Source organism: Copadichromis virginalis, linkage group LG20, assembly GCF_057382275.1.
Source record: "Copadichromis virginalis isolate Kocher_CV1m ecotype Utaka linkage group LG20, C_Virginalis_male_GT1.1, whole genome shotgun sequence".
NCBI lineage: Eukaryota > Metazoa > Chordata > Actinopteri > Cichliformes > Cichlidae > Copadichromis > Copadichromis virginalis.
In genome coordinates, this window is record NC_140637.1 from 29,985,194 (window position 1) to 29,999,631 (window position 14,438).

Genomic DNA, 14,438 nt, shown 5'->3' on the forward strand with positions numbered 1-14,438 from the left:
CTCCTAGAGCTTACATTCTCCTCCATGTTTTGGAGACTTCCCTGACAAAGCGTTCTAGCAATGTCACACACTGATGTGCTGTCCTGGGAGAGTTGGACTACCTGTGCCGACTCATGATACCAGTAATGATGCTGACTCTAGCAAAATGCAAAACCAGTGAAAAAAGTCATCAGAAGAGATGAGGAAGGAAAAATGTCAGCTTCCATCTATAAAAACATTCCTGTTTGAAGGCTTGTCTCATTGTTGAATTTCACTAAAACAAATTAAATAAAACTGATTAACAATCCCTCTGCTACTTAACTGACCACATCAATGTCCTAGAAATTTAACTGACTTGATGGTATACTCTGACTGAAGTGTTCCTTTAATTTATTGAGCAGTGTAGTTAAATTGGTTAAACTTCTGATTGCCGAATGTGCCGTTTCATCAGTGTGCTACCGAGCAAGGACACAAGATGTAATTACCAATAAATGTATTTTAATAGGTTCAGTTTCTATATACATGTAGCATCCTGATATTCATACTTATCAACAGAAACACACAAACAAAAATACAACTTTACATATTTCATGGGAAAAGGGTAGACATAAGATAGAGCTGGAACTAAACCAATTACAAACCAGTTTAATTTGGCAAATACAAGTAATCCTGCTAACTGCAACAAAATGATACATACAAACACCTTTTCACAAAAAGAGGGTGAGACAGACATGACAATGTGTAAGACATGATTTTGTCCCATTGTATTAGAATTTGTGTGCAAAACAATGGCATCAATATCATAGACTAAAGTGCAATTATATAGTAGTTCCATTTGTGTTTTCTCTAAAAGAGGAATGCCAGACTTCAGATAACCTCTCGACATAAAATGAAAGTCTCCCTCTGGTGGAACAAAAAGAAAAGCACAAACTTCACCTGAAGGCATCGCCTTCAAGAATGAGAGAACAATAGAGCACTTCTTCCTTTCTTACAGAAGCATGAATGCTCTTAACATTTCACATGACAGAAAGCTTTCGATGAGAACACAAAACTTTATATCTGCAGCTAAATTTCCAAAAACATAGTTCAGCGAATAAATTGACAATGACAGAAATGTTATGAGAACCAGTCATTTTCCAAACAAAAACTGTGAAAAGCTGAGAGTACTGTTTGTGAATGGTGCCAACAGTAGTAAAATGCTGCAAGTACTGGTGATACGTGGCTACATGTAGCAACATGTACATGGACTTGTAGGGGAAAAAATATAAAGAAGTGAGTGTATACATTTTTTCATGAGTCTGTATAAAACCAATGCCGCAGAGGATTTTCATCAAAAAGTAGGATGCACATAAAACATATTTAACTCATCTAAGACAGACATTTGTATCTGTACACAGAAGTGAAGGTGAACAAGTTTCAGTTAAGTTTATATAAACAAAACGTTCTCGATAATGTTGCCATTTTTGTTAGTGCACTGCAACAGCTTGATCTTTGTAGTAATGCTTCACACATAATGTTTAGTCGTGATACTAAAATAACAAGCGCCAATAGCAATAGCAGAGTAGTGCAGCAGAATAAAGAACTTGGTATTGAACAGTGGTATTGGTATTGTCTAGCAAATCCTGGACTATAATAACTATAAAACACTTCTCAAACATTAAGTCAGTGACTATCGGGAGATATGAGTATTCTGCAGTTGAGTGCTGACTGTTTGAGAGCTAATTTGGATGAAAACAATCACTCGCTGTCAAGCTAGTATAACTTTTAAGGTAAATGGTTTTAATTTTGGTTTCGATTTTATGGTTGAGTATTTTAACTTTCATTTGAAACACTAATCACTGGATTAAAAGCCTGTTATGGAGGGGATTTTCTGACTGTTTAAAAATGAAACAATCCAAAGATGTAGCTGTTTAAAACCACCTGCACGTCTCAAATGTCCTCCACAAATTCATTCAAAAGCAGCTGATGTTTTCAGAGGTTTACAATTTCTACAGGACTGTAGCACGTAGGCCATTAAAAGTGGGAGAACAGGTTACTATGCAAATACAGAGCTTGTTAAGCAAGTGCAGCAAATGCAGCACCATGTGATAAAAGTCTGATGATTTTTTATTTTTTTTAATCTAGCCATGTCTGCTTTTCCTCTTCTTTATTATAAAAGCTCATTGTCCATCTCCCGCTGGCAGCCTAAAACCCCTTAAGTCCACCAAAGTCTTTAAAATGAGTACTGACTAAAAATCACTGAGGATGCTGATGTCCGCAAACTCCTGGCGGTAATTGTATGAGTAGTAGGCCAAGAGGGAAGACCATTTGAGGGTCAGAAAGCTCCACACACAGGAGAGGTAGAAGCTCTTCGGGTCAGTGAAAGCTGTGGGACAGAAAAAACAAGGTGGTTACTACTAGAGTTACAACAATCCTCACCTCTCTGAGTATTTGAATTGTCAGTCACTTATTTTAACATAAATGAACAACAATACAAAATTCATTAAAAAAAAAAAAAAACAGGAACAGAAAAGACAAGATTACATTGCTTCTGTGCGATGGCCATAGTTAGGAAGATAATAAAGGCAGCCACAGCCAAAACTGAGAAGAATACTCCAACAGCGATGAAGAATCTAAGACCCTTGAGCCAGGTTCGCCAGTAGTCCTGACGGTACATGATGTGTGTGATGAGAGCCCAGAGCGCTAAAACTCCTGTCAAGACAGAAAAACACAGATTTCGATTGAGTATGATAACACTGCAGCCTGAAGACTACAGAAAACCACCACGTGACAGTAATTTATGGAAATTACAGTGTTGTAATAGAATGTAATAGACTACTCCCATACAAAACAAGAAAAGACTACTATTTTAGAAATTTTCTGCAAAAAAATGTGTTTTAAAACAAAATTTACATGATACTCAGAAATGCAAGTAAATCACTTAAATTACTCAATTATTTAAGTTAATTAAAAAAGAACAATACGGTTTTTCTACTTGAAAGATAAATAATTATAATTTAGCATTAAAAATATCATTACAAATTTTTTTTTAAAAATCATAATGTACCAATAATGCATTGTATCTTATAAAGATTTCAGTGACGGACTAAATTTTAAGAGTCGTTATATGATTATGGCGCTTAACTGTCCAGGCCTACATCGCGATTAGGATTGCCTGACATGGCTAAATGCGCCGATATCCCGTGATAAAGTCATTAACTGTTTGCAGTGTTTTTAGTTAATGCTATGTGTTTCAACATACCTGACAGGCCTCCCATAGCCGCCGTCCATGGTTGTTTATATGCGATATTCCAGACCAAGAAAGCCGACAGTCCAAACACAGTACCAACAGTAGCATATCCTATTTTAATGTATATGTTGGTGACTCCCATGTTGGAATATTGCTACTGTTAGCCAACGTTAGCACCGTCGTCGAAGATAAAGGAGTATTTTTTTTCCCTCAAAACAAACTATTATTAGGTTAAACCACAGCTTACTGCCACATTATGCAATACCCTAAGCTACAGGAAAAGGACGAAATGAATTTCCCCTCCGCTAAAGAGGACCCAGGGAGAGACCGACAGCTATCCCTGCTAGCAAAACTCTATTTCGAAATAGAGATCAGTCACTTCATGTGCCTTGTACGTAATACAAAGACGAAAATGGCGTTAAGATTTCCAGCTAGCAAGCAACATCAAAATAACAACAGACGAGCTTATCCGATGTACGCCGCAAAGATGTTAGGCTATCATCGAGAAAACAAAACCACCCCGGAGAGCTGCCTCTTCATCCGCAGAGGAAATATTTATTTCAGTAAAAAACTTTCGTTATTGGTCTTTACCTGCCACTCGCTGTTACACGACAAAGGACAAACAAATGAACTAGCATTGCTAGTTCAGGGAAAAAACGAATTTCTATGCTCTGTTTACAAAAATTTGCCATACTATCACCTCCCCTTTAAATATCTTTGTACAGAGGAAACCCCCTTCTTATCGACACACCGCCCCTAGTGGAGCAAAGAGAAACAGCATTTCTCTTAGACTTCTCTAATGGAGCTTTGTAGAATTAAATGTGTTGTGCAAAGTTGTAGGCACTGAAAACAAAATAGGAATTTATAAATTTTTAATTTGTTTATTAACTTCAACCCATTGCCTTTAGTGTTTGTGTGCACTGCACTCTCTGGGACTTTTGTTTTGAGCACCTTAAAGACCTTTGCGCAACTATTCTGCAAATTTGAACAGCTTTAATGTATTATAATTTAACAAATGTCAGAGGTGATTTGTGAAAGAAGGACAAAACCAAGAGTGAAAGGGAGGGTTTACAAGATGACAGTGAGACCTGCAATGATGTATGGTTTGGAGACGGTGACACTAACAAAAAAGACAGGAGGCCAAGCTGGAGGGTGCAGAGCTTAAGATGCTAAGATTTTCACTGGGAGTTACCTGGATGGAGAGGATAAGAAATGAGGATATCAGCGGGAAAGTTTAGGTTCAACAGTTTGTGGACAAAGTTAGAGAGGCAAGGCTGGGTTGGACATGTGCAGAGGAGGAATATAGGGATATTTGAATATGAAGCTGGTAAGTAGGGTGAAAAGATGAAGACTGCAGAGAAGGTTAATGGGTGTATTGAAAAAGTACATACAGGGGGCTGGGTTATCAGAAGAGAATGCTAGGAATAGGGGAAGATAATCCACCGTGGGGACCCCTGAAGGGAGCTCCGAAAGAAGAAGTGTCATGATTACTTGATCAGGTCTCTGAAGACAATTTTATGTTGAATGCTTGATGCTTGAATGCATGATGCTTGATCAGATGTACTTTTGATAAATAAGAATGTAAGCATCTAAAATCCCTATAACTTATACAGTGCTGTAGTGCTGTTCATACATTTGCATTTTGGTCACACACAAAAAACTAACTGACCTGAGATGAATTTTTAGTTTGTCTCTTTTCTTTCTGTTTAATGTATTAGAAGTTTATGAGTAAAATGTCAAATGTTTATGTGGTCATAAGGTCAGACAAATATATCACAGTATTTTCCTGCACAAATGGACATGTGTTAATGCAGCTGCACACAGAAAAGAATAACACCAAAGACTGTATTCAAAGTAAATCATGGCTCCTGGCTAACAGTGGCAGGCATGAAGCAGTTTTCCCATGGAAAAACATAATGTATTTATAATCTCACTATGAATGGAACAGTGATAAGGATGTATAGTAAAGCGTACTGACTTTTTTTCTCAGAAGCTGAGCCTCATAGATTTCCTGTGGTTGTCTGCAGCTCGTCTACAGTCGAGACTGTTAAACAAGAAAACCACATAACCTAGTTCTGATGAACTGCAATTCACATTGCTTAGATTCAAATTCTGTCTTCATATTCTCACATACATTGCCATGTATCAGTGCTGTACTAAGCCCATGCCCCCGGGCACTCTTTTCAGGACCAATCAGAAAGACACAGGAAGCTGTGTCCAGTAGCACTCCCCGTAACTCACATAAAGTACCCTGACTGAGAGACATATGATAGAAGCGAAGGCTAGAAAAGGAAAGCAGACAAATTAAAGAACTGAAGTAATCAAACTGAAGAATCTTATAAGACTGCGACATTGGTGAGTTACTGATTGCAGAGGAAAGGATTGTGTGGAATTGTGGCAGACCATTTGGTTCGTTGTGCTAATTAATGAATATTATATGTCTATTTTAATCATAATATCTTGTGCTTTACAAAGCCCCTGCTGATTTGTCTGACAGGGTTTTAAGGATAATTTCAGTCTATAAAGGCACTTTTCCATCACAGGTGTTCAAATTCTAGTTTTTCTCCAAATAATATATTTAAATTGCTACTTTTTAGTATTTGAAACTAAGTCGGTAATGTAAATGTCAACATGTGACTGCACAGCGGGGATTAGAAGTGAAAGAACGTGGTTGACAAATGTGAAAGTGTTGCAGTGGGTGCAGAAATATTGTCTCCAACTGCTTTAATGTCTTTGCTTATGTGTGCTCTGCTTTCTGCTTCAGCCCTCAATAGACCATAAGGTCAAACAGATCAAACACGTATTTCCCTGTCACTGCTAACTGGCTTGGATAAAGGAAGGAAAATGTGTGTATGTGCACGGACATGTGTGTGTTTATGTGTGTGTGTGTGTATGGAGAGACACTAGACAGTCACAACAAAGACTACTGGCAAAGTACATTCCATGGGTGTGTTGCAGGAAATCCCACTCCCATTCCCGAAGGATCTAAATAGAAACACACGCACACAAATAAATACAACTTTAGAGATAGAAACACAGAGAGAAGCGCTGCACATAAAACAATCCATTATAGTTTGATGCTGTAATAAAATTAAGTCTATAACATTCTATAACTAATGCTTGCATTTTTTTTTTTTGTTTTGTTTCATTTTGAGCATTCTTTATAAGAAACTGATCAGCGAGTTGCTCAATTTCTAAATACCCTGTGAATTGCTTTGCAGGGCATGTGCATCATCAATAGGGGGCAGCATTTATTTTCAAAGTGCCAGCCTGGAATGTGATACGCAATGCAGACCTGGGTCCATAAGAGTTCAAGGTGTCAACAGTCTAAATTCAGTCTACCTTGAAACTTGGAGCTTTTTGCTGGTTATATTCTCTGGAGCTAAAACAAGGTCACCTAAATCTCCAAACGAGTTAATAAGATTTGATTTCAATCCCTGGGCCAGAAAGCAATCGCCACTGCTGAATTTTTAGGATTTTCAGGGTGAAAGCTGATCATAGTCTAAGTGCAGCTTAGGTCTTTTGATATTTGGTGCAAAACATCAATCCCCTGAAAGAATGTTTTCCCAGTAATATGTTGCTATTTACAGAAGACAATCAAGACAGTCACTTTTTCAGATGCTATCAACCAGACTGTAGCAATATGCTCTTCCTTATCAGCTAAACTATTGTATTTAAATTCCCCCAGGAGGTCATAAGAAGGAAAACCGGATTCCTTGGTTGTGAACATTCTTTATGTGGCATCAGAGAGCCCCTGTGAGCCATTTTCAAGACACAGAGAAACACAGTTTAGTCAGAGGACACAATTTATCGACTAAACTTCAGCGGTAATCTGTTTGGTTGGGTTTGATTGCTTGGCTACTTTTAAGATTGGATTTTGAGACAATTGTGACTGTTGTCATGACTCGAAGGAGGTCTAAACATGGTAAGAAATCATTATTCTTTTGAACATTTGCAGCAAATGTGCCTCACGGTACCTTTTAAAGTACAGTTTTCTGTACTCCAAGAGCCACCGTTCACTTACCACACGATTATGTAACAGGGTTCCAAGATGGAAGCAGTAATGTCTACAGTAAAGGTCAGCAACAGGTGCTGAGCTTTTAATAAAAACATACAAAAGAGGCGGTTTGAACACAGCTCAAATTACAGCCAAGCATGGAAAACATGGATGCTCTGGTCAGTGTGTGTTGTGGAAAGGTTTGGCAAAGTGACTCAGACACTGAGGTCAGTACAGGAAGGGCTGCCCTGCACTAGAACAATAGCTGGGATTTAAACAATTCTTGCATAACTTTTCCAGCCTGCAGCACACAGACATGATCCTGTTATAACAGAACATGGGAAATTAAGTTTTTAGAAGGGTCTCCTTGTCCTTATGTAAGACATTGCAAATTTACATCTGCTTGTTTTGCTATTAACTGACAAGGGAAAACGCTACCTTCGGTCATGAATCGCTGTGCGGCAGGCAGGAGTTGGACCCAAAATGCAGGACTCACAGACTCGGGGAGGTGAACTCAAAACACAGCTTTATTTGCTGGTAGAACAAACATACAAAACTAGACTAAACTGGGAAACCATAAACTAAGAACTCACAGGGAGATCCACACACAGCATGAGGGACGACGCGACACTGACTCAGAGAAACAGGGTTTAAATACACTGGGAAGTAACGAGGGGAATGAGACACAGAAGGAGGGCACAGCTGATGAGACACGGACCATCAAAGTAAAACAGGAAGTATCACACAGAGACGCGAACTTGACACAGTGGAGACAGCAACTAAGAAATACAGAGACATAAACCATAAGGCAGAGGTCTAAGAACCAAAATACACAGGGAAATACTCAGCTGGGAACACAAGAGACTAGACTAGAGAGAGTAACAAAAAACCAACCATGAGAACATAATGCACAATGCAGAGTGACAGAAAACAAGAAACTCAAACATGCAAAGACACACAATTACACAGAACAGAGGGGACACAGAGAGAAATGAAGGGCAAGGGATCAAAACTAGAAGCCATAGAATAAATCACACACAAGTACAATAATACAAAAAATCACAAAGAACTAAAAACGCTGGGTCAGGAGACCCAGGACTGTGACAGTACCCCCCCCTCAAGGGCTGGCTCCAGACAGCCCAAACACAGAAAAACAAAACCAAACAGAAAACAACCCAGGGCGGGCGGCGGGGGCCCAGGACGGAGGGCTCGGAACAGAAAACAAAAGAAGAGCACAGCAAACACCGGAGCCCAAGAAAACAACCCAAACACAGAGCAGTTCAGGGGGCCGACCATGCGGAAGGCAACGGCGGAGACGTGGAACCAGTTCAGGGGGCCGACCGTGCGCAAGGCAACGGCGGCGACGCGGAAACAGTGCAGGAGGCCGGCCGTGCGCAAGGCAACGGCGGCGACGCGGAAACAGTGCAGGAGGCCGGCCGTGCGCAAGGCAACGGCGGCGACGCGGAAACAGTGCAGGAGGCCGGCCGTGCGCAAGGCAACAGCGGCGGCGAAGGAGACAACGGAGCAGTTCAGGGGGCCGACCGCGCGGAAGGCAGCGGCGGCCCTCCAGTCTCAGGCGTGCTGGCCATGGCCTGGTGGGCACAGGACCAGACGAGGCCGGACCAGACGAGGACGAAGACTCGGAGGCCGGACCAGACGAGGACGAAGACTCGGAGGCCGGACCAGGCGGAGCTGCAGAGGCTGAGGCTGGACCAGGGGGAGCACAGGCTGAAGCCGAAGCTGGGCCAGGCGGAGCAGAAGCAGAAGCCAAAGCTGGACCAGAAGCAGAGGCTGAGACCGGACCAGGCGACGACGAGGCGGTCGCAGGTGGCGGCTGGACAGGCTCCTCGGGCCCTCCAGCTGATGCGGCGTGAGGCTGAACGGGCCCCTCGGACCCTCCAGCGGAGACAGGAGGCTGAACGGGCCCCTCGGACCCTCCAGCGGAGACAGGAGGCTGAACGGGCCCCTCGGACCCTCCAGCGGAGACAGGAGGCTGAACGGGCCCCTCGGACCCTCCAGCGGAGACAGGAGGCTGAACGGGCCCCTCGGACCCTCCAGCGGAGACAGGAGGCTGAACGGGCCCCTCGGGCCCTTCAGCGGAGACGAGGAGGTGCTGGCCGGGCTCACTGGAACCCCCAGCGGACGAGGTAGATGGCGGCGTGGGAGCCGCGGAGTCCTGGATGAGCTCATCCGAGCTTCCAGCAGGAGCTGATGTAGAGCCAGAGAGGTTTGGGACCCCTGGCTGAATGTTAAGCCGAACAGAAGACCGTATTGCTATCGGGGACTGGGCCAATGGTTCAGGTGCGAGCTGAGCTACTGGAGATGCGGATGAGAGTGGGAGCTGAGCTACTGATGGTGGTGAAGTAGATAACTGCACAGGAGACTGAACTGAGGGCGTCTGCACTGGCACAGGGGACTGAACTGATGTCTGTTGTAACGGAGGTGGTGAGAGTGGAGTAGGCAGTGGAGTTGATGACTTCACAGGAGAATGAACCAGAGGTGAGTGCACAGGAGACTGAGCTAGAGGTGGTAGTGATAGTTGAGGGGAAAGTGGAGCTGGTGATTGAGTGGATGACTGTGCTAAGGGATGCTGCACTGGGGACACTGGAGGCTGCACTGGGGCTGCAGGAGGCTGCACTGGGGCTGCAGGAGGCTGCACTGGGGCTGCAGGAGGCTGCACTGGGGCTGCAGGAGGCTGCACTGGGGAAAGCAGGGCTGCAGGAGGCTGCACTGGGGAAAGCAGGGCTGCAGGAGGCTGCACTGGGGACACTGGAGACTGCACTGGGGATTGCAGTGATGGTTGTAGTGGAGGTGTGACGGGTGGAGGAGTGGCTGAAGTGGCTGCGGGTCGGGCGGCTAGTGGCTCAGCTATAGAGCATATTAACGGCAGGGCTATGGGTTGAATGTCTGACTGAGTAGCAGCCTGAATGGCTGGGTGTAGTGATGGTGGTGGTGGAAGGGAAACAGGTGGTAGTGTGGATGACGGAACTAAGGGCGACTGAGTGGCAGACCGAACTGATGACTGAAGCGATGGTAGAGGTGAAAATGGAGCGTGTGGTGGAGTTAATGGCTGTGCTAGCGGGGACACAGGAGATGGAGCTAGCGCTTCTGGCTGGGCAGCTAAGTGAAAAAACACAGCCCCGGAATAAACAGTCCCAAAGTCAGGAAACTCTTGATTGTCCCTTCCACTCACCACAGCTGGCAACTCAGACGTCTCGGGGTCTGGCTGTGGCGGTGGGTGTCGGCGGCGTGAATGCCGTTTTCTTCGGGAAGCCGGAGGTGCGGTGATGGAGGAAACTGGCAACGACGGAGAGATCACGGCCGGCTCCTCATCCTCCGACCACATTGCTGCGAGAAAAGCAGCGGGTGAGTGACAGTCAGAGTGGAGGGTGGATGGAGAGAAGTCCAGTGGCAGCGGCGTGGAAACGTTTCCCCGATTGTGGCGGTCGCTGTTGCGGTATGACGAGCTCGCGAGCTTGTACTGTCTCCTTGGCTTTCTGCAGATTGGACAGTAGGCCCGAAAATCCTGAGAGCTCGCGAAGATGGGGATTCCCCTTGAGAATTGCCTCGATGGCGTTTATCCCAATGGACATTGCTTTAATGTCCGAGGCATGGGAAACTCGCTCCCACAGGCTGAAGATGCGGGCCAAATCGCTTTCCCGGGAGGAGCCTGCTGGGTCCATGTCTGGTCGCGTCGTTCTGTCATGAATCGCTGTGCGGCAGGCAGGAGTTGGACCCAAAATGCAGGACTCACAGACTCGGGGAGGTGAACTCAAAACACAGCTTTATTTGCTGGTAGAACAAACATACAAAACTAGACTAAACTGGGAGACCATAAACTAAGAACTCACAGGGAGATCCACACACAGCATGAGGGACAACGCGACACTGACTCAGAGAAACACAGGGTTTAAATACACTGGGAAGTAACGAGGGGAATGAGACACAGAAGGAGGGCACAGCTGGGAGAAATCAGGACTGACGAGACAAGCAAAGCAGGACGCATTCACATGAGACACGGACCATCAAAGTAAAACAGGAAGTATCACACAGAGACGCGAACTTGACACAGTGGAGACAGCAACTAAGAAATACAGAGACATAAACCATAAGGCAGAGGTCTAAGAACCAAAATACACAGGGAAATACTCAGCTGGGAACACAAGAGACTAGACTAGAGAGAGTAACAAAAAACCAACCATGAGAACATAATGCACAATGCAGAGTGACAGAAAACAAGAAACTCAAACATGCAAAGACACACAATTACACAGAACAGAGGGGACACAGAGAGAAATGAAGGGCAAGGGATCAAAACTAGAAGCCATAGAATAAATCACACACAAGTACAATAATACAAAAATCACAAAGAACTAAAAACGCTGGGTCAGGAGACCCAGGACCGTGACACCTTCCCATTTTACTTTCTCGACTGTTAAAGAATAAAATCATTGTGCTGTTTTTTCTTCACACAGATTTTGTTCAAGCTGTTTTCTTGATGGAGAACTACGTCAGAAACAGCAGTTTTCCACCAAGGCGGCGTACACCAGAGTTGGGGGACGTAAGTCACCTGCATCTATAAACGAACACAAAAAGCCAAAAGTGTGAACTACAGGTGTAAGGTTTGAATCACAGGAAGAAATATTGAAAAATCCATTCAAAACTGAACACCTGTTATGAATTTTATGATTTCATAAAGCTTTAATGGGTACATAACACTTCAACACCAAAGGAAAAACACCTGTGAACTAGAACTGCATAAACGCATTAAGTGTTGTCCTCAAACCTAAATTACTTTCTGCCCTTGAAGCAGTTTATCTCTGCCTACAGGCCCAGTTGAGCCAGGCAGCTGGATAACCTGATAAGTGTGTGGTCTATACAACGTGCTGCAGCTTGTGTGTTTTCCTGAACTACTGTACTAAACAAACTTTATTATATAGTACCTTCATGCAACATTATACCTCCTTTAATACCCCTGACCCCAATGTTTGTGTGGATTCACCCATTTTTTTTTAACAGTTCAGCCAAGAAATGATGCAAATTTGTAACAAATAAGCCAGTTATTTTACAGAAAGGGTGCACATTTTTAGCAAATTACTTGTTTGACTAAGACTTGAGTAAGGTTTGACATCTTTGAAAATTTCATCTCTAGCATTCAAGAATGAATTTGAGTTGAAATATACACATCATATTTGTCTACTCGCTGACGTGTTTTAACAGAAGGACAAAATGTTAAGGTTCTACATGCACACGAGGTCAAGCTAAATACGTCAAACGCCGTTTTTAATTAGGTGGTAAAACTGCCAGAAGAGGCAGTCTCTCTGATGCAGTTTCTTGTGAAAAGCCAAAGAGCGCACACACGCAACGCAGCAACAGTGCGCCTGTGCCGCGAGGGATGGCTGAACAGTACACGACTCGACCTCAATGAGGCAGCAAGATCTGAGTTTGATGCAGGACCTGCCTGGAATTACTAGGAGGACAAAATGCGGAGTTATGAGTTCACATTGTCGCCGTGTTGAGTCGCCGCTGTGCAGTAATGAGTGTGAGACGGGGCTATCCAGATTACTGTGCCGTGAATAATGTGTAGAGCTGCCGAGCTGCAGATCTTCTGACTGGGAAACTTGTTTGTCGGTTGTTTTGATCCGAAACAAGATGCATCTCTTTCGGACTCACAATTACCAAGTGTTCCCGGACCGCTGCTCGGTGGAAAAACAGACAATACGGGGCATCAGCTGGGTATGCCTCTTTAATATTTATACATTTACTTAAGCGAAACGACTGCGGAATGTTTCATGGAACATAAGCAAGAATTGCTTTTACTGCATGGTGTCACAATATGCGGATAAGAAGAGATGAGAATGATGACTACGATGACATCATAATTCACTGTCTTTTTATATTGATCCGTTCATTTCCAAAGTAACATGACTTAAAGGCTTAGCGTTCATTAAGAAAAAATAAAATAACATAAAAAGTTTATAAATTTGAGGTGTTGGCACAAAATAGGGCTTCCAAGATGTCATTTGCTTTCTTGCTTTAGTTCATATGAGCTCACTGCTGGTAGAGCTACTGCGAGGGTAAAAGACTGTAATCATAATTTGGTATGCAAATTGGTATCTCCTAAATGTCTGACACATGTTGCCTAAAAGGCCCTAAAAGTATCCTTTACGTTGCAAGTAAGCTTCGAGATTTGGTGCTGAAATAGGAAAGATGGAAAAGTGACAGAACATTTCTGAAGATCTGGGAGCAAAATGTGTGGTTGTGTGAATAGTGCATGTAACTGAGTACAGCCCAGTTTTGTGGCACTTCTCTGTTTATTTGATGTCACTATGCTGCCTTTCCTGCTCTATTTACTAGTTTTCCCAGCCTTACTTTCTCTGTATACTAGCCTCATTATAGAAACCACAGCAGAAACAATTGCAGCTAACAAGCCTACAAATTAGTTAGTTAGAGCAAATTAATTGACATCAGCATTTTCATGTGTCCAACTTTTCAAAATTCCCTCTGAATTATTATTATAGCTTGTTTTCATTGTTATTGATGTTGATGTTTTGGCTATTAAACAGACCAAGGAGTGTGAACCCTTCTCTTTTGGTTGTGGCTGACTGCGGTAGCATTTCTTGCCACTGTCTTAGTTTTTGAAAACCTATCATCGGTTGATTCCAGGAAAATAGATGGAATGTCATCCATTTAAGCAGCTGTTTTAGTCATATACAGAATAAATAAAATTAGCTCAGCCTTAACTATGTAAATCAGCTGGAGTCTCTGCATTTTGTAGATATTCAGGAACGCTTCCAAGTAGACTGAAGCAGGTTCCTCTATTGTTGTAGCAGTTGGCTGTGGTGACACAGGAAGGTAACAAAGCATATTTCATTATTATTATTTACCTCGGGTTATAAATAGTGCATTGTTTATTGTTCACGTTCCCTGAAACACCCTTGCTCAGTTTACAGAAGAGTTTGTAGAAGAATGCAAAATGAGGGAGGTTTCGGTTGCCAGGTCACAGGACGACACATAACAGCGCTGAAAGTCTTCTAAATTTACCTGATTTTTAACTATCAGGGGGCCAAAGATAACGTGCAGAGACTGTGTCCCAAACTACCTGCTTTTACCAGCCAAATATCAATGTCATACTTCCGTGAACTAGTTAAAAGTTCTGCATGAACAGCAACAATTGCTTTGGATTTTTTTACCATAACACTATGATGCACAACACATTAATCTAGAAGTATA

At 43.1% G+C, this 14,438-nt stretch overlaps 2 protein-coding genes across 3 annotated transcripts in view; one reads left to right on the forward strand and one right to left on the reverse strand.

Annotated features, from left to right (window-relative positions):
* Positions 1-455: 455 nt before the first annotated feature.
* Positions 456-3,944, reverse strand: slc48a1a (solute carrier family 48 member 1a). Its single transcript, XM_085444385.1, has 3 exons — positions 3,221-3,944; positions 2,503-2,670; positions 456-2,344 (listed from the first exon to the last, which is right to left on the reverse strand). The coding sequence occupies exons 1-3, from the start codon at positions 3,348-3,350 to the stop codon at positions 2,208-2,210; spliced, it is 435 nt and encodes a 144-aa protein (XP_085300511.1). The 5' UTR covers positions 3,351-3,944; the 3' UTR covers positions 456-2,207.
* A 1,524-nt stretch (positions 3,945-5,468) lies between these two features.
* rapgef3 (Rap guanine nucleotide exchange factor (GEF) 3) overlaps positions 5,469-14,438 on the forward strand; it is a 30,526-nt gene continuing 21,556 nt past the window's right edge. The window contains exons 1-2 of one of the 2 annotated variants that reach the window (XM_085444211.1): positions 5,469-5,563; positions 11,681-11,766. In XM_085444211.1, coding sequence (XP_085300337.1) covers positions 11,704-11,766 — 63 coding nt within the window. In that variant the 5' untranslated portion in view covers positions 5,469-5,563; positions 11,681-11,703. Of the gene's footprint in view, positions 5,564-11,680; positions 11,767-12,520; positions 12,942-14,438 lie in introns of those variants that run through there. The other variant, XM_085444209.1, reaches the window with a different exon arrangement.